Raw genomic sequence first — 23,288 nt, forward strand, 5'->3', positions numbered from 1 at the left:
TTTAAAACAATAGAATGAGCCATTGCTATGTGATTAGTAACTAATTAAAATGGTGGAATATATGTTAGTGACTTCGTGTTTTACACTTGCTTTGCTAATAAAGAAATGAACAATGTAGTAAGTGCGCTCAGGCTTCAGTCTATAGCTCTGTTTATATTTTGACAGTGATGGTCTCCGGACTGATGGGCACTTTATAGAAGAATTTGGTGTGGAAAATACCTCATTGTTGTTTAAAAGCCCTTACATGTAGCTGATGTAACTAAATTGAGAATTAGTGTTGACAATCTTTAAATTGAAACAGGCAGATGAACAGTGAGAGTTGTAGTGTGAGTGGGCTTAGGCTTCAGTCTATAGCTCCGTCTGTAGCTATGTCGAAGAACAAGCTTTTATCCCCTGGAGAGATCCCAATGTTGACACGAATTTCGCTGTGAATTAGACATAAGCTGCAACACACATATTGCGTGGGGAAAGACATATTGAGTAAACTATGGCCCACCTTAAAATATGTACATGTTTTGAGTGGAATACAAGTTTCTCCGTATTGTCAGGCGTGTGTTTGTAAGTGCGCCCTCTGACGATGATACGATTTCATTCCGTGTATCTTTTTGACACATCGATACTTGATGAATTAATAATTGTATCTTGTTGTCGTTTTTTCGTAAAAGCCGAATAGAGTGTCGTTTTTGAAATAGATTTATTTGGTTTAGACGTACGTACATTCAATGCATTGCTACTCGAGACCAAAAGTGAAGTTTTTTTTGGACGTGGTGAAACGATTCCTACTAGGATTTCTACTTATTTTTTTAATTATTTACAGAAAGCGTCGATTTTATTTTTAAAAAAACAGGCAATTAAAGGACAAGACCCCGTTACAGTGGCCATCACACATAGTTGTCCTCAATTCCGGGTACTAATGACTTACGCTGACATTGAGCAGTGACGTCACTTTTGATCCAAGGCCAACATAAATAAATTTGACTTGGCACAATGTTGGTCCTATGTTAGACTTGCTGTCTTTGAGTTACCGACTACTGTCTGTCATGGACGTCAGAGTTACAGTGCTGTAGTACAAGCACCATCATACGTACCTGGACTCTCGCCTCGACTGACGCAGATCACGTGCGTAAGTTTATTCTTCGAAATGTACAGACACTATTGTATGTCATAGACCGTTTCAATACCAAGTTTCCAATTATGTTATTGTTACTGAATACTGGCCAATCAAAGCAGGCTATCAAAGAACTTGCATGAGGCGTGACCATTGTTGATGTAAAATGTTCACATCGTGTACTTTGTGTTCAGAAAGTTATCACGCGTGTTTTAGGAATTATCAAAATACCACTTATCGAGTGTTACACTCAATACTGTTTTAATCAAACTGTTGTGATATGACGCGGTGCGATTTGCAAAGTGGTGCCAGGCGATGTGAAGCGATGTCGGGTGGACGTCATGTTATGCGATTTTATGTGGTGCGGTGCTATGTGATGCGGGCGCGGTGCTATGTAATGCGGTGCGGTGCTATGTGATGTGATGTGATGCGGTGCTATGTAATGCGATGCGATGCGGTGCTCTGTGATGCGATGCGGTGCTACGTGGTGTGGTGCGAAATGATTTCGGATCGCATAAGATAGCAGTCATGGTCATGCGATATCAAGATTGTCACCTGATATCAAGTGTGGGTGTATGTGTGGCTATTGCAGCCGATAACGTCACGAGTGACCTCGTAACATATCCGATCACGTGATATAAATACAAACTACGAGCATCTTCGAAATGGCCAGATGCGACAGTGTGAACAGTGTCTGAAACAGTAGCAACTTTGATCGGCTCTTCGCCAATCCTGACAATGGCAATCGTGTCTTGCAACGTCGCGCCACCAGCGGCTTGTCTGGATTCTCTAAAACGCCACTTCAATTTGGGATTATTATTATTATTAAATGCAAATACAAAAAATGCTATCATTAAATCAGTATTTTTCCAACCACGCCCATGTCTCGGTGTTGTCGATGTTCTGTGTCATGGTAAGTACAGGTATACAATGGTTCTAGTATAAATTATGATTCATGCTTTTAATTATGCAAATCAGATTATTACAGATTGAAAACGACGTGCAGTGTTCGTATTTATCATGGTCGAATAGATATGACATGTTTATAGGTGTGCGTTTGTGAGTTGGACAACTATTTACATCCCTGATTTATTGATTTCGTGTTTCTCTGTTCGACATGACACGCACGTGTTTTGTTTTGTTTTATTATTTCGGGCAGCGTATGGTAATGACGTCACATGACATCGTCCGGTGACATGTTTGGCACCCTGGAGACCTACCTCCCCACTCTTTGTAACGCTGCTCGGTGCCGGTGTTCAAAGTCGGTCCAACAATAATACGCACATTTCGTCTCCTTCAAATAGAACGCTTTGTTGTTCCTTTCGCCCACCGAGCACGCAGACATAATTGAGGGTGTTATCAAATCATGTTGTTTTTCTTGCAAAGTATAATATCTTTCCTCTTAAAGGGTTCTAGACAACCCTGCGTGAAATATGCGAACTTTTAAACTTCAGAGTCTGAGTGTCAACCGCTGAGCTGTCGGTGTGTCGCATTTGCAAATATGCTCAAGGAGCGATAAATGCAATATTTTATTGTATTTCGTTCCATAAGTACAGGTATGTGTATTGACAAAAAAATATACGGCCCAACCCAGATATCGACTGTGGCACTGTGTCAACTTGCGTTGGGCTTCCTTTGTGGGGCATAACGAGGCTTTCAACCAATGGGCGTTAATCAAGGGCAATCCGTCACTCAGAACTGGGCCACGGAGGCTAGATATATTACAATAGGTTGTCAACAATGCCACGGTTGCTGCGCGTGTGAATACACACGGTAAAATGCTCAGTTGTCGTCAGTGGCGCTACTGTGTACACGGGTATTGTAGCGGTCCTCGTCATGTGTGGATTCCAGCTATATACAGACCGTGAACGTTAAGCCACTACAGATTATTCAATGCGAACCATGTCAGAAGATTCGCCCGTAAAAGCGTAATGGCGGACAGCAACTGGCAGTGATGGTACACGTATCGTCCTCGTGACTGCTGCTGTTCGTCGCCCTGTGCTCGTAAACGAGTTCAATGAACAACCCGATGGGGGATCAATCATGTAATTTCTCGCCACGCCGCAAAGACCTGGTGCAGCATCTGATGGGTAGTCTTCACCGAGAGGCGTGCACATGTTGTCCGCTGGAAAACTGCTATGAAGACTCTAAGCTATGTGGATGGGATATCAACAACTGTCTGGGTTGTTTTCGGGCCAGGAAAGGTTCCCAGAGAGCGACCCGGGCTCCGAACGGGGGCTCGAAATACGACGCCAACACACCTCCTCAACCACCGCTGTATATCAGCGGTCAGCTGAACCCCTTGCAGGAGAAATCGTATAGTTTCCGACATTACAGCGACACGCGCCGCTATATGAAAGACTACCGTAGGAACTACGTCGTCGAGGACGAACACCTTAAACGTACCACCTTTGGGTTCGACTCTGAGCGGGCAGGGGTACCAGACCCGTATGAATTTAAGATCTACCGGTACAGGTGAGTTTGGAAACTTGGACATGTATCTTATGTGTACAATATAATGAGGGCAAACAACTGAATCAAACTGAAGAACCGAAAGAGCTGAGAGAACGTCTGTTTACAAATGCTGCGTTGATGTCGAAAACACTGTCGGAATTTGCCAAATTCTGTGGTACAATTTTTTTGTATTTCTTTAAATTATTGTTACAGTCTATAATATTCATCTACATAACAACGGCCTAATAAACAATAGACGCAGTAACCTCATGTCAGTGAAACCAAGGTCCCATGTTAGGTCCATGGCCAAACAGATCTTTGCTTGACATCGTATTTAGTCCAGTTGTTCCATACTCTCCACTGCCGCCAACAATGTTTCGCATCGCCAACACAATTTATAACTGGGAAGGCAGAATTGTAAACATTGACCCCGATGTATATTTTTAGGGAAAACAACACGAATTCTCTAAACAAAATTAACCCAAATATTTAGCTTAGATTGAAGGGTCTGAGTGTCGTTATTTATGTTATCTAGAACATGAACGCTCGCTAACAGGGACACCTAATATGGGTTGAAAGCGTTGCCAATAAGCGTGAATCTCTGCTCAGTGAACGGAGAAAATAAATTACCTGAACCTGCGTGTATTGTGTCGCGCCTGGAATTCAACAACACCGGGCAATGAAACGAACACGGTATCTCATTTATGGCGATTAGTTGTATGCTGTTACTGCCGTGTCAATGTAAATTACTGCGGAGTTGCCACAATGCCCTTTGAAATTCACCACTGAATGAATGTCGATCTGCCCGCATATTTTGTGTTACCTAGCCCCGATCACTGGTAACAAGACTCGAGACTCTCTTGACCCCCGCGGTATCAGTGAATTCACTGACTGGACTTATTTTTATCGATTAGCCTCTGCTATTGAGATCGAAAATACCCGCGTCATTTTCCATGTAAAAAAATCATGACTCGAAGCGGTGGGATTTGATCTCTCATGGAAAAGAAATAAACACGTTTGTACGTTATCGAAATGTTTAATCTTTAGATTCGACAATGAAAACGAAGCTTACGAAGAATCAGGTTCGATAACGCCAGACCTCCTGTAAAAATAATTGACGCTAGAAAAAGTGCAACATTCTCGTAAATAAAATGACGCAATCTCCGTCATTTGGGGCGGGATCGTGTCGTACAGTTGCTGCCATTGGCGATAAACATGCAATAACAAAACATGTATAAATGATACGAGTATACATTACTCAGATGTATTCTTGCTTCTATTTTATCAAAGAAAAAACATAACTTTTTCAATCGAACGTTTTTGGCCGACAGTCCCCGTAACAGCTTTAATAGACGAAGTGCTACAAATGTGCTACTAATTATAGTGACGTAATGAAATGGTCCTGCATGGGTTTATATGAAAAGAGTGAACATTATACCTGTTAATTTGGATTAGAGCTTCCATCCAATCAAGTTTAATGGTCCGTGAAACGATGACGTCATATGGAACTATACAGTATTGTCACATATGCACTAACGGTTCATGACACAATTCCACCACTCGGATCGTTCCTATAGCATCGGTAATTCAGTATGCCACTCGAACACAATGCATCTATCAATAGTTTATTTGTGAGGATTTATTTTACAACGACACAGAAACCGACCGAAAATCGTGAAATTTATAGCTCCAAAATGTTACTCACTGCAGTGCTCGATTTCCCGACGTCTATCACTCAACCATGGCAAATGTTTTGAATTTGTTTGCAAATAGGACCTTATTCGCATTCAATCGAACCTCAGACAACTAATAAATAAACTAATTTATCAGTTGTCTGAGATCGAACTAATGTTCAGGCCGAATGTGTAACTTGTGTCATTCTACACGGGAGGAACATATACATTGTGAGAATATTTTAAATTAAATTAGCGAAATCACGGCTTAGCTGAATTAGCTAAAATAACATGTTAACTGGGAAGACATGTTTTACACTATTTCCCTGCGATACCATCATGACCAGAATGGGTCACACATATGATGGACAAAGACACTCCCTCCCATCCGGAATACCGCAGAAATAAAACGACGCCATTAAATTTTTACTAAGTGCGATCTACTTAATAGATTCAACTTTGATGAGCAGAAAGCCATATTGCACGTCTTGCGTAGGGCAGTAGTAGTTCTGTATCTAAGCGGAATAGTACTTTGGCACGCTACGTGTTTCTATGCAGTATTATTTAACTGGCCGCCAGTAGGTAAAACATTGCGTTAAACTAAACTCCTTTATATCTTAGAAACACCAGTCTTTATCATTATACCTACGTTTTATGTCACTACTGATACCAACGAATATCTGAGTGAGTCGGGCCACGTTAAACTGATGTGACGACATGTCGGTCATCAACGATTTCCGAACGGGTGATTGTCGGGAAGTAGGGCGCCAATAATTTAAAATAAACAATTATACTTGAGAGAATGTGATGGCATTTTATTATTATCATTGTAGATTCAATCGAACAGTGGGAAGCGGGTCAAGACATGTCAACAAATCTATATTATTTTATTCCAAGATGCACCGGGAGCACTCGCTTATACATAACGCAAGTCACAGCCTTCAATTTAGTGAACAATACAATTCCCTTGGTTACGGCGTTTTTTAAAAGCGTTCGCGTAGATTCCATTATACAATATGCAATTATAATATCCTGACCGTATTGTGCACACTCTCGTAAACCGGTAGTTATAACATGACCAAGACGCCGGCTGACAAGTGAACGTGAATAATCGGTATTTTCTCTCAGTGTGCATGCGGGTTACAAATCCTCGACAGTGCTGTTGATAATATTATAATTTACAATATGGTGTAATACTGTGTGTAGATTGGCAGTTTATATGAATCTAGTAGATCGAATGATTAGATATTTCTTTTATTCCGCCATTTTGTCCAGTCTCTTCTTACATTATGAGCATTGTCGTCTTGCTCTCGAAATATATATTTTTACACCGATGTTACCGATTGTAATTTTTATAATAATTTGTATATGAATTAGATCCGCCTTTGAAATAATAATTGAATGCTCAACTATATAGTTATTAAATCAGTGGGGTGTTATTATTGAAGTCACGCATGTACTGTGGTCTGATCGCATTTCAACAGTCCTGTATGGATAATACCAAGGATCAAATCGTCATAATAATAAGAGAAAAATAGTCGAGGTGTAACAAGGTAAACAATATATTCATAAGTAGCTCTATATCGGTGAGTGTAGAACTGTTTCATGATCGCGATTATCTCGAATATAATCAATAATAATCCAATCGTCGACATACGCTTGAACTTGCTTTCAATTCGACTGGCTGTGAACGTGCACAGTATGGGTTGTTGCCCATCGAATGCTTGCGTCGTGTTGCGTTAGCAACACTATCTGTGACCACTGAGCTAGTCAAAATGTTTACATAGCAAGATGTGGTGACCGAGGTGGTAAGCTGACCATGTTGTAAATATCCAATTACCTTATTTACATATAACGCATGTTCTAATTTTAGCTATGGTACTAGGAGGGAGCTGTGTATGGCCACAGTCCCTCTATGGTACGGCATATGGTCCACCCCATGACGCACTGATACTTTTTATCATGTTTGCTAATTGTCAAATTATGCATAATTAGATATGCAATTTTCTGGTTTCTAGTGCGCATACGCAATATTCTGTCCGATGATGTCAGAAGCTTGCAGGCCCGGGAAATTATTAATCTCTTCATGAGAGGCCAACAATTGTTATCATGTTGTCAACAAATAACGTTTACAAGTCATATCGGTTTAATTCCGTGGCTCGATAACTAGTATAACCTTGCTTTATCAGATGCACCAGAAATGGTTAATCTGAATTGATTAGATTCTTCAGTTTCCCGGACCATCAATTTTCAGTTCTTGATAATTGCTTTTTTTAGGTTCAGACACGCTACAGACATGAATTGTATGCACCAGTTCACCAAAGTCGAACTTGTGTTTTTATATATGTTGTTCGGTATCTCTCGAAATGGCAACCAAGTTCGACCACTTTGAATGTAAATCACAAATAACTTATCTAAACACTAGTGTATTAACAAATATAGAGTGGTGATATAACTGTCGGCGACGTTACATGTTATAAGTCAGTACTTTACTCGGGGTCAAAATAGCAATGAATCAAATCTAGTGTTGACAAATTTGCGCAAGATATGGTTACGATGAAGACATGATCCCTAGTCGATTGCTCGTTGCTTAGTTACGCTTAACCTTTCAAGAGTGTTTGGGGATTGGGGTTCCAATTTAATATAACAGTTAGACATCGATGGTTGTTGTGTTGGGTATTGTCTCACAGTAACTCTACAATATAATACGAAATATTTAGGTTTTCAACACAAGTATAATATATATCTGTTTGTCATAGCACATTAATGATTACCAATGGTGCCCATATCGAAAACGACGACTGATATTACCTGATTAACCAACCCTCACGTGTGCAAGTATGATTTTTTGTGAAAATCGTCCGATTTTAAAAGAGTGGGTATCTAAAACATCTACAGCGAGAACACAGCTGGGCTAACCTTTCTAACATCGCCGCTGTGATATCAGTGTTGTTGATCCCGATTTGTGTTTTGTCGTTTACTGTTTACACTACAGTATTATGTCTGGCGTCCTTCCTTATGGCGCATTATGGGAATTTGGACCACCGGATACGTGATTCCCATTTCTGTCGATGTCCAGACTCAAAGAAAACACGTATGATAATGCTTTATTGGTGTGTATCCCATATTTTGTGGTGGTGTAGGTTTGTGTATATTTGCCCTGCCGTATTTGGTCACGTAACACACTGGCCCTATCGCGTGGGCAGAACTGCTGGATGGTACCAATACCTCTTGGCTACTCATCATATATTGAAGCCTACAAATCATATAGTTGAAATACAGATCGTATGGTTTGTCCACTACAGGCACATTTCTTAAACCGATGTTTTCCGTTTGGCAACTATCAGAGCTAGTTTGCAATTAATTCAATGACTGTCTGTCGTTGGAAAAAAATGGGTGCATGCACACCTATCTTATAATGGAATTACTCGACTTAGTGACCCACATGTAGGCTAGTGGCGACGGTTGTGATGACAGGTTACTAAGAAGAACGGTCAGGAAAGTCTATTATTAGATATGCTCAGGCTAATTATCCGTCGACTTCACTTTGATGCGTGTCCAACCACTATGACATCATCGCTTATATTGCTATCGCCGTTCGTGTTCCATGTATGTCCACTATATTGAAAAAATGTAGCTCATTAAGCCGTAGAATTAGAAGCATCATCGACTTCTGTGCAAATGTTGTGTGATACTCGAAGTTTCGTTGTTCTCGAAAAAAATGAAAATACGGATAGTTTGTTTTGTTGACAAATTTGCCGTCTTTGAATCGAAATTGACCATGGCATTTTGTACCCCTAACCCGGTCTGCGAATGTTCTAAAATGTTGGTAGTTATTGTTTGGGTATTTTAATGTTGTGTTACGATTATTTTAATCGTAACTTTAGACAATAACGCTTTTTTGTTGAGGTTAGCGACGTCGGCTGTCTTTGTCGTAAAAGTTCGAGAAAACTGCTGAAAAATCGCATTAAATTATACTTTAGTATAACGCATTGTTAAATTAATATTTATAGTTTACATTGTTATCATTTCTGTGAGTTAAATACTAGTTGGATGTAGAAAAAAAAATCATCGTTTTAGTCGGTGGGGAGATCGAACGTCTGCGTCTGCTCATGATGTCCAATATGGCGACGAAGGTTTGTACCCCAAAAATACATCCCTGAACGTTTCATGAGTTTATTTTGTACATTGAATCATATTCTGTGAGTCTTTCATCTGAACACTGTGATAGTTTGAACAATTTTAGTTTCATTTTATCTCAGTTTGGAGACATCCAACTACCAGATAGCAATGTCGGCCATCTTGTTTTTTTCTTGACCGCTGCCAGTGTAACCGTGGTGATGGCTTGAAGATGATCCAATTTTCTCTGTGGCTCGTAAACTACACATCCGGATTATCCAAGCTCGATTATCACAGTTTACTGATAAAAATAGCTTAAAGGACGGTAGTCGTCGTGCCTCGCGTGTGCGACGTTTGTGTTGATAAACATGGATTTTCCCACAATCCAATGTGCTTTTCTAATGAAATCACGAGTACGAATTTTTCCCTGGGCGCCACTTGCACTAATTACCGCCGGCGATTCCTTCGATACCTTCCAAGCACCAGAACAAAATACTTAATTAAAAGCTTGGTAACCTCTCAGTTTGTATTATTTGGTTTGTTCTAGCTACAGTCAAAGCCGACATCTTTGTTTATAGGAGACCCATATCTCGCGCATGCGCGGCGCGACGACTACCACCATTTAACCACGACGCCTTGCCATTAGTTTTATAGCTAAAGATGGAATTGGCCAATTCGCGTATTTCGGAATCATTGAAACATGTCACTTTGTGGGCACCAATAAAAGGACAATTTAGTAGGCTAAGCGTTTTTTGCCATATTATCAGACTTGTAGAATGCAACTTTCAGAATAGATGAATGCAGTGATCCTCCAATGTAATGACGTCACCATCATTGTAAGTCAATACGCGATAACATGCCTGGTTTTATATCGATCGTAAACTTAGATGTATTCAAGTAATTTACCTCGTGAAATATTCATACATTTGTGTTGTAACATGAAGGATGGAATTAAATCAAATGCCTACAGCGGAATTAGTTTATGATTATTCATAACTTGGTTCCCCCTGTGTAGTGTCTTCATGGTATACCAAGCATGTACATTGGCATGTCTGCAATTACGTTTCTTTTATGTAAATGACGGTCAGAGGCCCTGTTTTATAAAAAAAAATATTGTTTGTTTGTTTATTTATTTATTGCAAAAAGCACAAAGCCAATTGACTTAAAGCGGGAGGGCCGTCACCTGCGCACGCGCGGGAATTGAGTCCCAAGCGACGATAACAACGCACGCTAAAAACGCAAAGACTCATGGTTAGACGCTTGTTTGTAAACAATGACACGCTATGAGCGTCTGCCGCATGCGCAGGTGACGACTCCCCGCTTTAAATAATTAATGTAATTTCATGATGTAATTACACCGATAAACTGAAGATGAAATACAACGGTAACAATTAAATAAATTCAATTATTTGATCAATATGGGCAACAAATTAGGTGTGTAAAACTCACATGTATATTTCAATTGCATTTGATGTCCTCTACCTGGTATGCTTTTAATCATTTATTGCCTTTTTTAGTTAGAGTGATTTCATCAGATCCCGAGTAGTTCCGGAAATACACTTAAGTGGGTTGATAATAACAAAAAAGGGGGCTGTGAGTAAACAATAGAAAACTCTACACTGGCTTGCCAGTAAATCAGAATAATAAGAATCGTGGGTAACTGTAGGAGATCCCACGGGACATGGGATTGTTGTGAGGGCGTAGCCCGAAAGTACACTACGGTGTACCGTAGTGTTAGATACTTACATACTGACCACTTCAATTTAATTCGAAGTACTAGGCAAGGTTTACAAAACTTTCTCGTGTTTATATCTTACTCTAAATTTCTTCAGTTGTTGACACTTGCCATGTAGAGAACATACTATATTGATGAACCGTGGTGACGAAGATAAGGTTGAAATTGTTTTAAATTGCGTCACATTCAGCTGTGTCATACTCAGTGTCTGACACCAAGTCACAGTCAACCAATCAAATAATTATGCATCGACTAATTAATTTATTCTTTTATCTCATCCAATATTTCCGGTTTAAGACCGCATAATTCTGGTCCGGGACTTCCGGTTTAATCGCTGTAGCTCGGTATGCGACAGAATGGACATAATTTCATTCACCGTCTTCGTATTTGCACTTATATATGTGTTAAAGCGGGGAAGTCGTCACCTGCGCAAGCGTCAAATGGCCAAAGCGTGTCATTGTTTACAAACAAACGTCTACCCATGAGCCTTTGCGTTTTAGCGTGTGTTGTTATCGTCGCTTGGGACTCAATTCCCGCGCATGCGCAGGTGACGACCCTCTCGCTTTAATAGAAAAACTAGGTTCTGTATTATTTCAGGACAACGTTCGTTGGCGTATTGATAATCATCCGGGCATATAATTTCCACGCATGCGCAAATAAATGGTGTTGACATAACAACCAAAACGTACACTGTACAAATATCAAACGGTTAGAACGTTTGTAGCAATTCACGACTTGAACTTAGCCCAGAACGACGAGGTTTGAGTAGACATACAGTTTCGGGTGAAGACAACAGTCCAGTTTGTAGTGATGGACACAGTCAAAATCAGTCATTTTTTGTTGATATCAGCGCTGTTCATTCACGTCCAACACCGGAACTTAGGTGCACGGCGACAATATGGCGGCGATACAGACACCATACGTATATATACACGGATATCATAAAATAGTCAAAGATAAAATGTCGTTGAGGATAATGTTTTGACGTGTAATTGTGCAGGGACGTTTATGAATGAGCATGTAAAAACGTCCTACCAACAACACATAAGAACATACTGATACGCCACTCAATTACATATCATTGTTTAGGTCAACTGGTCAACGTCGTTAAAAATCTGACCCGATTTTCCTTGTTGATGGCCTTAAACAAACTACTTCGTTCAATCTACACAACATAGCCCCCAGGCCATCAACATTGTGATTGTTTGAATCAGAACGGCTGGTGTTCCATATTTCACAATATTTGTTTTCCCTCTAACAAAGAGTTCACTTTCTCCGCAAAATATACAACAAATTGAAACAAGGTGTTGTTGTTTTTCCGCGAAGAAACAGATCAAAGACATAACGACGGGTACTCGGAGCCGGCATTCTCATATGGCATACGCCGTGGGCAGAATCATTTCTCTGTTGCCATGCTTCGCTGGTTGTGTTAATACCGAACCCTGGGGCCGATCCTGATTGCTGTAATATAACCTATCAAAGGGAACTCAAGTTGGCGTTTACAAAATAAGAAACATGCTCGATTTACTTGTTCGCGTCAAATGCATCTGTGGTCGGAGATTATGGTTATATACACCAAACTCGACCTTACAGAGTCATTACAATAGTTTTCACGTTCTTGCCTGAATCCATTGGCTTATCTTTCTATACTTTATGTGTCTTAGATGTGTATTCCATTCAGTTCCTCTTTACTCGTGGACATCTGAAAACTAGGCAATGTTACACACGTTTCATTGGAACTTGCAATGTTACATAATTCCGTTTTCCCCTCGTGTCATTATAATCCTTTTTTTCATCTTTTTCGATTACTTATTCGATGCAAGTCGTATTTAGTGGCACCCATGTCTCGTTTGCTCTGAGATCGTTACCTATGTGCTCGGGTGGCAGCCATGAATCTCAAAGGCGCCGCAATACATCATGTATTATACGGCTAGTGCCCAGTCGTCATGGCGACGAATATGACTCTCTTAGCCAATTTATACATTTCATATATATACATGTATATATGAAGATATAAGAATTAACCATTTATTTTACGATACGCTGACAGTTGATACTGTGACTGTTTGTGGTTAACCGGTTTTCTCTCCATTAAAACGGACACAATATCTGTATCCCCGGAGATCGACTGCTTGTTTCCATAGCAATCAAATATAACTATAAATTACGAGAATAATTTGATATTTATAAGGTCCACTTAGTGTTCCACGATATCCTGTTAGGTAACTAATGTGATTGTTGTCTATGACCACGCGCAGGCTTATTATTTTGTTTAGCTTAAAAACCTTCATAATTATTGTTGTTTACGCTTTGCATCCGAAAATAAAGAATTATGGCTAAGGTTGCCATGACGTCTTATAATAATAAATGTTAATGCTAATTTTACGAAGATGATTCATTTCATGTTGCTGCCTAAATTCACTGTCGCCTGCCACAGCAGGTGAAATAGATTATCCCGGATTTTCAGCGCGCAGACGACTTTAAATGCCCGGGGTTCAAATTCTCGTAGATTTTTTTCTGAATAATTTGAAATTTTGACAAATTGTCACTCAATTAAGTAGCACGGGGCAAGAATTGAATCTAATATATGAGTCATTTGCTGCATTGGGAGTCAGCCGATTTTTTGTCACGTGATATGTCGTGGATTGTTATCACCTGTCATTTTCCATTTTGCCAATAAACAAGGATAGAGAACCTGTCGTCACGTTTAATTAGACTCGTTCTACAAAAAAATAATGAATTCAACTCAAATTTCATTTCAAAATTTCCCCGGCCACTTCAACCTTTGTGCCCGCCATCCTGTATTATGGCATTCCATTGCGTTAAAGGAAATTAAAGCTATAATTCGGGATCGGTGTAAAGTATTTTGATCCATTCTGCGGGCGGCATATCGTCGTGTGCATACAGCGTGTACTTGCCAGGGGCCGCCGTGGCACAGAATACAGTGTGACATATTTGTTATAACCGTGCATTTTGTCACTCTTTTATATCTCTCGTAATATATTTCGTTCAGTCGGTTGATTCTGCTGCATCAAAATTAAGAGATGGGCCTTGTTTTGAAATCGTCGTAAAACACCGGCCATTTGCGGCATATGATGATTAAGAATGCCAGAATGTTATTTTACCCACGAGGATTCGCACCATCATATGTTGTTATTTTTTCCAAATTGTATTATCGGTTTGCATTAAGTCGATAATTATTTTTTTACTATACCAGTCACTTAGTTATGTATCCATCCTATATAACAGAACGACTTAGTCATAAAATGTTGCTGCTTTCTCTGATGTCGGTTATTTGTGGACAGCGACTTCGTATATACCGTAGACTGATAGGAAAAATATACCAAATACAAGGTAGATTTGTTCAAGCCATTTCTTATCAGCAAAGATGACTGATGAGAGTGGTTACCATAGATACACTGTTCGCCGAGAACCGATAGTCATGCACCTTTTAATTAACCGTTGTAATATTCCATAAATCAGCAACGCTCTTCCCCTGTCGACACTCGTTGACCTCTGTCACTGGATTCATGAAAATGTGCAGCATTGTGATATTCAAATGTTGAAGTGCGTAATTTGCATAACGTGTGGCTAAAAGCGCATGCGTTTTATGTCGTCATTGACCTCCCACTGATTGTGGGCGTAGAATGTGAGACCCACATCGCAACTATCGGAAACTTATCGGAATAAACTTGCATTATTATCACGTGGTTAGCTGCGCAAACAAGATAACCATCAATTCTTTACACGTGTTATAGTTATGCAAATTCTCGCCTGTATATGTCAGTAGTTCTTTTTTTAAACAGTTACGTTTTTTCCTTCTATTGCAGGGAACTTTTCCAGAGATTAGACACCATTTTGCAGCCCAATGGTCCGGTAAAGACTGACGAAAGAAAGTAAGTGTTCAGAACCTTTGCAGTTCCGACGCTTGCATACACATCAGCATACTAGTACATCAAATCAAAAAATGGCCCGTATTTAGACAGTTTCTTAAAGAAGCCAAATCCGCTAACAGATAATCACTAATCGCTGAAATATAACAACTTCGCCTCCATACTCGATCTGTCAGTGGCCATTCATTTGAAGGTATGATGACTCAACGTGTCTGAGTTTTTCGCCGAAAAAGACTTCAAAAACAAAATAATCATGGCGGCACGAAACCTGGCCCCAAATGCTAGTTCATTTAACCTACTATTTCTCTCTGGTTTCTTAGATGTTACAGCTCATTCGTTAGACCGGTAGTTTCACGGTCACACGAATGTCCTAGTATTCCACCCATGTGAGTAACTGTTTTTCAATCAAACGGTATTGCATGTGATAAAATGGTTCGGGTAATATGCAAAATAATCACGTGGTCATCTTCTCATTGTTTTTCATCGTAAAATAATGACTTATTTTCATATATTTGTGTTAACTTCATTTGTGGCGGGAAACTACTAATCGGCGTAATGATATATATTAAATAACTTTGCTTTGTTAAATATTTTGTCTACCAGCCTACAACTCTCCATTTTGTGTGAACTTTGACCCCTGTATTTGGTTCCGGGTCATATAATAATAATCTTTGGTCTTTTTTAGTGTGATTCAATATGCAAAATAATGTTTGTTGTTTTTGTTCAAGTGCTATTTTACCGTGTTCTCCTCGCCAATGTCTATGGTGACACGCAGCTGTCCGCAATAAAGCTACCATTTCTTACAGTGTCTCCAGTATATGAACTAGCCTAGTATTGTTCATCAACTGTATTGTTTTGAATTTTGCCTAAATATTGTAATATTCTCAATAATATGAGGTTATTGCGAGAATACCTCAAAGTATGCACGAAGACAGTACAGCTAGAGCGCGGCGCGGCGTACTGTCTGAGTGCATACTTTGAGGTATTCTCGTAATAACCTTATTATTATACATCTTTTCCTTCCAAGGATACATCATGGGAATTACGAAATCTAAAATATTTAGAACAGAATCAGCGAACTTATTTGTGTGGAGTCCGGTCAAATTCTGGTGGCAGCCATGATTGTTTTTATGATCAGAGGACGCTTACGCGCGTAATCATTCCATATTTGGAATTCGCATTATCTTATATGGTAGGATGAAAATACCCCGTAAAATACCGCAAATTTTCGGCATGCTGTAACTTATGGCGTTACGGTAACAGATGTATAATAATTGTAGTTATTACAAAACTACAATTACGTCTAGGTAATCACGACATCTTGTTTGTCTCATTCATCCACGACAAATTCAATCCGGGTAACAAAGTATGTTCGCGCATGCTCTTCAATAATTACACTCGTCGCTGAGCGATTGCATCAACGGCTGAACAATTAACAGTAATTGTGCGTTACTAGTGATCGTAGACACTTTGCGGCGAGCTCCCTTTAAAATTATACGCTGTAATTTGTACAGGATTTGATATATAGCTTGACGAATTACTGGTGTGTGGGTGGGTTGGTTGGAGGGGGTAGATCACGTTTCCACCTGACTACTTCTGCCCATTCGGAAGTGCCTGTGCGGCGACAGTGTGTCTTCAAGTTGGTCACATTTTAACACTCGGTTCATATGTCATCATGCCGCTGGTTATTGCACGGACCATGACCGATCAGTTGGTTTCCCTAGTTACCGGGTTATTGCATAGACTCGCGTTTTATGTCGTGTTCTTTTCGGGCACTCTCATTCGGGGCGGAGGTGCCAACAATAGCCGGTGATCTATTGGTTGGGATTGAGTTACTAGTAGTACGGGGATGATAAGAGGATGCGACCTTCGATGCGTACCCGAAAACAATTTACCAGTGCTTCGCCCATTGTTCGCTACCTCGTCCCAAAACGTGTCCCTGGCAGTCTCATTGTGGAACCGATTTGAACGTTTTAATCCGGGCGTGGGCATATTTTAGCGGGAGGGAGCTTCTCCCTGTCAACGCTGAATGCAGAAGTCGCGATCTTTGACCGGGCTTGTCATCGACAGTGCGCCTTCGATGCAGGATGGGTGGTAGTATTGTATTCTCGGGAACACACTAATTAAAAAATACCCCATCGGTCAATTAATCACCTCCAAATTTATGCATTAAAGGCGCTTGAATATTATACTTGCTCAATTATATTATTACGTATTTTATTTATGTATATGTAAATAAATTAAATTAGATTCCTGTCAGACATAAACTAATGATGAAATAATGAAAGCTGTAAGTACAAATGGTACACACTTACGCAATCGAGATCGGGCGTGGCTCAGACTAATCTATTATTAGTTTTGGGGAGCAAGCAACACGTAAACAAATTAAAAATGCAGTATCTAACAACATATATGTTGGCGTCCATATTGCATCTTTTAACGTTTTAATGCGCATGCGTTCTGGTTTACTGGTACGTCGCATTATTGTATTTCGAGTGTGGTGTGTGGTCATTGGTGCATATATGAAAATAACTCCCACATTTAAAGCAGGGAGTCGTCATCTGCGCATGCGTCAGATGACCATAGCGTGTCATTGTTTACAAACAAGCGGCTACCCATGAGCCTTTGCGTTTCTTGTGTGTGTTGTTATCGTGGCTTGGGACTCAAATCTCACGCGTGCGCAGGTGACGACCCTCCCGCTTTAAATGGAAATCCAGATCAATTCGGAATATCAACATCAAGATATTAGTTCGAGCGCTAATACTAGTCTGAAAACACTAAAATGTTTATTATTTCCGCTTTAAAATTTTAAAAGGAAGTGATTGGGTGCCTGATCAATTATTTAAATGTACATGGACTTTAAATTAAATATAATGTTTTGACCGGTTCTTCAGTGTTGAATAGTGGTGACCACAAGTGAATAAGCTTTTGCTTGCAAGTATACGGATCGATATTGCACTACGTCCTGGGGGCGATCTGAGTGCAATGCGATAGCTATCATCGTTCTGTGCCAACACATGTACGTACACATTTGGGCTCAAATACTTAAAGCGCGGTGGTCGTCGCGCAGCGCGTGTTAGAATTTCATGTAAATAAACAATGCATTTTACACGCGTTGTATACGTCGCTATGAGTCCCATATCAAACAGGACGCGGAGTCACGACTGTCGTCCTTTAATTAGTAACTTTCAACTCAATTGACACTATTTCTATATTCTATAAACAAAGTTACGTGTTGTATGACGTAATTTATGATTCTATGGCATACATTTCCCTTTCAGCTATCCCTAATTAGTGACGTAATGCGAAGTGCGATATAATTGTGTATGTCCCCGTGTAAGTACAGATTAGTTTTTTCACGGTTATACTGAATTCTCGGGCGCCAAATTACAGGAATAAGGCTGCCATTCGTTATATTCTTCTCAGGGAGTGAAATGAGTGAAATTACAGTTTCACCATTCGCGGACACGACCTCATTAAACCCTATACGCCCCTGACTAATCACCTTTCGTAACGGAACTGTAAGGATCGGGCCCGTGACAATGTGTAATCCATTCGCTATACTATATGTTTTTCTTATCGACAACAGCTAGTACGTCGAATCCAAAACAATGTCGGTCGATATTAATACGCTCGAGTTGACGCAGTGATTGGTTGCACTGCCACGAAGGTTTTAGTTTATCGTAATGCGATTCTGGGCGAATCTAACAAATAACCGTATATGAAGAAATGTAATCCCTGAAGATTCAATATAGATGTACTTCTGACGAGAATTGTTTCAAATATTTTTATTGTATAACCGGAAGTCATGGGTTGACAGTTTTTCGTCATCCCATTGACAACACATCATATGCATTCATTTATGAGGGTAACCAATTCAAATATTAATAAATAATCTCGTATTGTTATTGTTTATTGTCATGGCGACGTGTTCGTGTTCTCGTGGGTAACCCTGTTCGCGCATGTGTGCTTTTCTCCCCGCAACCAAACGCACCACTCGATTAGGCCGAGAAATACTTCTGTCAGGGAGGTCAAACGTCACCCATTACCGTGAGAATAAAACGAAATTGTTGCGACATGGTGTGTTTATACGGTCTCCGTGGAAACTATTGAGTCATGATAACTATTCCTTGAAATCGTTGAAGGGAGACGAATCGGCCGATTTGGGTCTTTCTTCTTATAGTTTACGCTTGGCACGAACTGTTATAGTTTGCTTGTATTTCTTTCGACACTACCAGACGCGATATGCAGCTACAAAATATAGGTACGCCATCGGTGTACGGAGTACGTGTACGGTCGGAATGTTCGATAGTCACATGGTCAGGATTTGCGTGAATTTGCATAATTACAGTAGAGAGGAAATCATTCACTGGGTGTAATTTTGATGGATTTGAGATTGCGGGGATATTCACTAGGTTTTAAATGCACTGTTTTGTGAAGGAAACAATAATTATCTTGATAAAATTGATTAATTGATTGATTGGGTTTTAATTTACCGGATTTAGCTATCGGCGAAATGAGTGAAAATAAAACCAGCGAATAATTAAAGCGGCGGAAGTCGTCATCTACGCATGCGGCATACGACCATAGCGTGTCATTGTGCAGCTCAATTCCAGCACGCGCACAGGCGACGACCCTCTTTATACTGTATTTTCACCTCGGAATGTGTACATATAATATTATAATATAAGATGTACTGTGATTGAAATATCGTGTACTCGGAGTCACCCCTCTTAATGATAATTATTAGATTATGGGTGATTACGTGTCGCGAATTATGAAACACGGATATAAACACAAGTGTAAATGCCTGTTTTCGATAATTATCATTTTGGTGGCGAGAAACATCTGGTTTTTAAAAAGAAAATATCAATTTCAATTATGCATTAATGGTCACGTGATACATGTACTCCAGACTATGCTATGTCACGTGTTGAAGCACAGCGTTGTTGAGGGACTGCGGTTGGAACAATTGGGGGCGAGAAACTAATAACGTCACGGTGAAACGGAAGAAAAAATAACCAATTGTGAGCTTAAACAATTATAAAATGACGTATTATTAGTATAATATCAATAAACTCAAAAACGAGTTCTTTTTTTTCGGCTGCGCCTCGCGCACGATTATTCTTATTCAAATCGCCTTATACTAGCAATATATTACAATAACGTCACGTGAAATTAACAATGGTTGGAATGTAGCTACATTATGATTATAGTATGAAGGACTGGAAGAAGTTATTTTTTCATGACAACTTCAAAATTATATTGTTCACCGTTAAGTGTAAGTTGCGACCGGTTGGTGTGTTCAGATACCTTAAAAAAGGTGTTCACATTTGTTTACGACCTCGGAAATACTAGTACACGATGTCCATGACACCTTTGGATGCCGTAAAACAGTATAATGTGAAGTGTGCGGAAAGGGGAATTATTGAATTGCAAGAATGTCTCGTTAAAAGCATCCCTTTTCATATGGTATTGTGCTTATCAATTGGCCATCTTCATGATTTAGTATGCCATAAACTCGGCGGTCTCGGATCCCATTTGATGTGTCTTATATCGAGTATGCAACCAAAACTTGGCCACACCACCCGTTAAAATCAGCATCAGAGACCGTCGTTCAAATCACTCAAGGTCATCTTGTGCCTACGGATGCCGTTATAAAGTGGGTGTGTTGACAATTTAGAGCCGAGTTAAGTTTACTACTTCATTAGTTTACTATTAAGTGCCATGAAACTGAAGCATTTTGTGATTTGGGTCAAATGACGTTCCTCCGTGTTGGTTGGTTGCTCCGCAGATTGTACACGTTGAACTTTACCACTGGCGTGCACCGACAAGATGGTCTTATCCCAAACAAGCTGACACGTTACGACATGTCAATGAATATTCATTGACAACTTACTCTGGGTAGAGAATGTGAACTATAGATATTCTAGGATTCATTTTTTTTTATTAAACTTAAAGGACGGTAGTCGTCGCGCCACGCATGCGCAAGATATATGGGTCTTTTATAAACAAAGATGGCGACTTTGACTGTTGCACAGAGCAACGAGTACAAACTTAGACGTTACCAAGTTTTAATTAGGTATTTCATTAGGTGTTTAGAAGGTATCGAAGGAGTCACGAGCGGCAATTTGTGCTAGTCGCGTCCAGGTCGAACCTCATACTTGTGATTTCCATTAGAAAAGCGCATTGGATTATGGGAAAATCAATGTTCATCAACACAAATGTCGCACATGCGCAGCGCGACGACTACCGCCCTTTAAACTTGATTAAAGTCGGGAATAGATCACAAGGGTGGCACCTATACAATAGAAAATACAACTTGAATAATAAAAATAACAAAATATGGCAAAAATAATAATGCAATACATTTCGTGAAGTTGAAATGGCTAAGCCAAGTGCGCGATTCATCGGATATACACTCGCTGTCGAGAAGATAAGAAGCGACACCGTGGCGAAACGCACTGCCTAAAACAATCTCCCGAGAGAACGGGCGCGATTATTCTGAGGGAACTGAATTATTAACGGTTGTCTTTCTTAATTTCCTGTTTCAGTTTCTGGACAAGAATTCTGGAGACGTTAAAAACAAGGACCCATGTAATGCCAAAAAGCCTGGGAGGCGAGTTCCTTACAAAGTTTCGACATAGCAGGCCCGCCAAAGGTCAAACAAAGACGAAGGAAACTACGGTAGAAAAAAGTCCGACACTTGCGGGCAGTTCTCCCAATCATCAAGTAGAATACAAGGAGTTACAATTACCCATCATCCAAACTTCTTACGGAGTCATGACGTCACCGGAGGAAACTGCAAATGAGTCTACGGATGAGCGCCCATGTTCATCGGAGTCATCCGACTCGGAGTCACTAGCGCCGCTTTTGTCCGAGCGGGTGGAAAGGCAGCGGCCAATGGGTGTCGAGGGAACCGAAATACGCGCAGCAGTCAGAAATGGAAGGTCGTGTCTCGATTTACTTTACGGGCCGAGCGTGAAGTTTCCATTTTCCGTCCAAATCGTTCACGACGGGAGCGGCGTGCACGGTAGCAAGCGGAGTTACCAGCCGCCGCTTAAAAGGTCGTCGTCAGTACCGATTCGAGAAATGCCACCGATAGAGGGCGTTTCTTCCTACAGGGTGAAACTGAGCGACGCAAAAACGCGCAAGAAACCGTTCAAAAGTTCCAGACATGCCGACACCGACAAATACGTCACAGCTGCTCGGGAGAATTTCGAAAAAGCGCGGGAAAAGTTCTTCGGCAGCCGACCGACATCGAGCAGTATGAAGAACCGTGCTTCAGTGGCGTCGGTGAGAGAGTGGGACTTGCGGGAAGGTATACGAGAGCCTCCCATGCCCACTGATTCTACTCAAAACCCTCCGAACTCTACAAATGACTTTACTGAGACCTCCGACGAGAAAATATTGAAAACTAAAGTTGTTGAAAATGTACAAAACTCATCGAGCATTCCCTCGGAATCGATTGGCATAAACTTTGACGAACATGAAATAAGGGGGATTGCCATACACGAGAGAAGAACAGAGGTCAACCCTAAAGATAATCCAGATAGTGTGCGGTGGAAAAGTAGCGTTTTGCACCAGAAACCGAACATTAGCGAGGGTGGGCCAAAGAAAAGAGGAAAGCAGCAGCTAGAAATGACTGTAAACGAGTACCGGAATCGGTTCAGTCTGAAAGAAGAAGAGAAACAGCTGCAGGAGAAGTTGAGGGCGTCCCTGCGACTATCACCAATGAACCACTCAGTTAGCGGCGTCAATGAAAACAAAGAACAGCCAAAGAAACAACAAACCCCGTCAAAATCATCCACTGTGCGACAGGGACCAATCAAGTTGCGTATTATGGAACTGTCAGACGCCCGGATTCGGGATAAGGATGTAGAAACTAAGCTTGGTATCAAAGGAAAAGCCACGGGCCCCGAAACGAAATCTAATCCAGTGTTGTACAGGGAAAAAACAGATAGCTCAGGGAGTCAGCAAAGCGAGCCATCGACGCCACGGCGAGGCAAGCTCGTCGAAGTGCCAAAGTTTTTGCCAACCCATATCAAAATGACAGAAATGAACACGGTTATTGTAGAGGGAAACCCCTACGTCACGGAAGACCAACACAAAGCTTTTGTTGGATCCAATAAAACGAGAACCGCTTAACATTTGACGCTTGGTGACGTCCTTTCTGGTGGTGCATTTCCCTCTGGGTGTTTGTGATAGTGGTAACTGTGGTTGGCAGTTCTTGGCGGCCATAGATTTTTATTTTCTTGATTTTGTGTCTCGTACGTTCGTTATTAAAAAAAAACATGTAACTGTCA

At 40.5% G+C, this 23,288-nt stretch overlaps 1 protein-coding gene across 1 annotated transcript; it reads left to right on the forward strand.

Moving 5' to 3' along the window:
• The first annotated feature begins 2,851 nt into the window (after positions 1-2,851).
• On the forward strand, positions 2,852-23,288 carry LOC100371725 (uncharacterized). The gene is made up of 3 exons (XM_085491201.1): positions 2,852-3,583; positions 14,920-14,985; positions 21,537-23,288. The coding sequence occupies exons 1-3, from the start codon at positions 3,126-3,128 to the stop codon at positions 23,128-23,130; spliced, it is 2,118 nt and encodes a 705-aa protein (XP_085347327.1). The 5' UTR covers positions 2,852-3,125; the 3' UTR covers positions 23,131-23,288.

This window comes from Saccoglossus kowalevskii, chromosome 16, assembly GCF_978046115.1.
Source record: "Saccoglossus kowalevskii chromosome 16, keSacKowa6.1, whole genome shotgun sequence".
In the NCBI taxonomy this organism is placed as follows: Eukaryota; Metazoa; Hemichordata; class Enteropneusta; family Harrimaniidae; genus Saccoglossus; species Saccoglossus kowalevskii.

Excerpts from the sequence above, each read along its gene's own strand:
- LOC100371725 (XM_085491201.1), top strand. The coding sequence starts at position 3,126 with ATGAACAACCCGATGGGGGATCAATCATGTAATTTCTCGCCACGCCGC. Across the intron at positions 3,584-14,919 it reads TTTAAGATCTACCGGTACAG|GGAACTTTTCCAGAGATTAG; the intron begins GTGAGTTTGGAA and ends CTTCTATTGCAG. Across the intron at positions 14,986-21,536 it reads GTAAAGACTGACGAAAGAAA|TTTCTGGACAAGAATTCTGG; the intron begins GTAAGTGTTCAG and ends TTCCTGTTTCAG.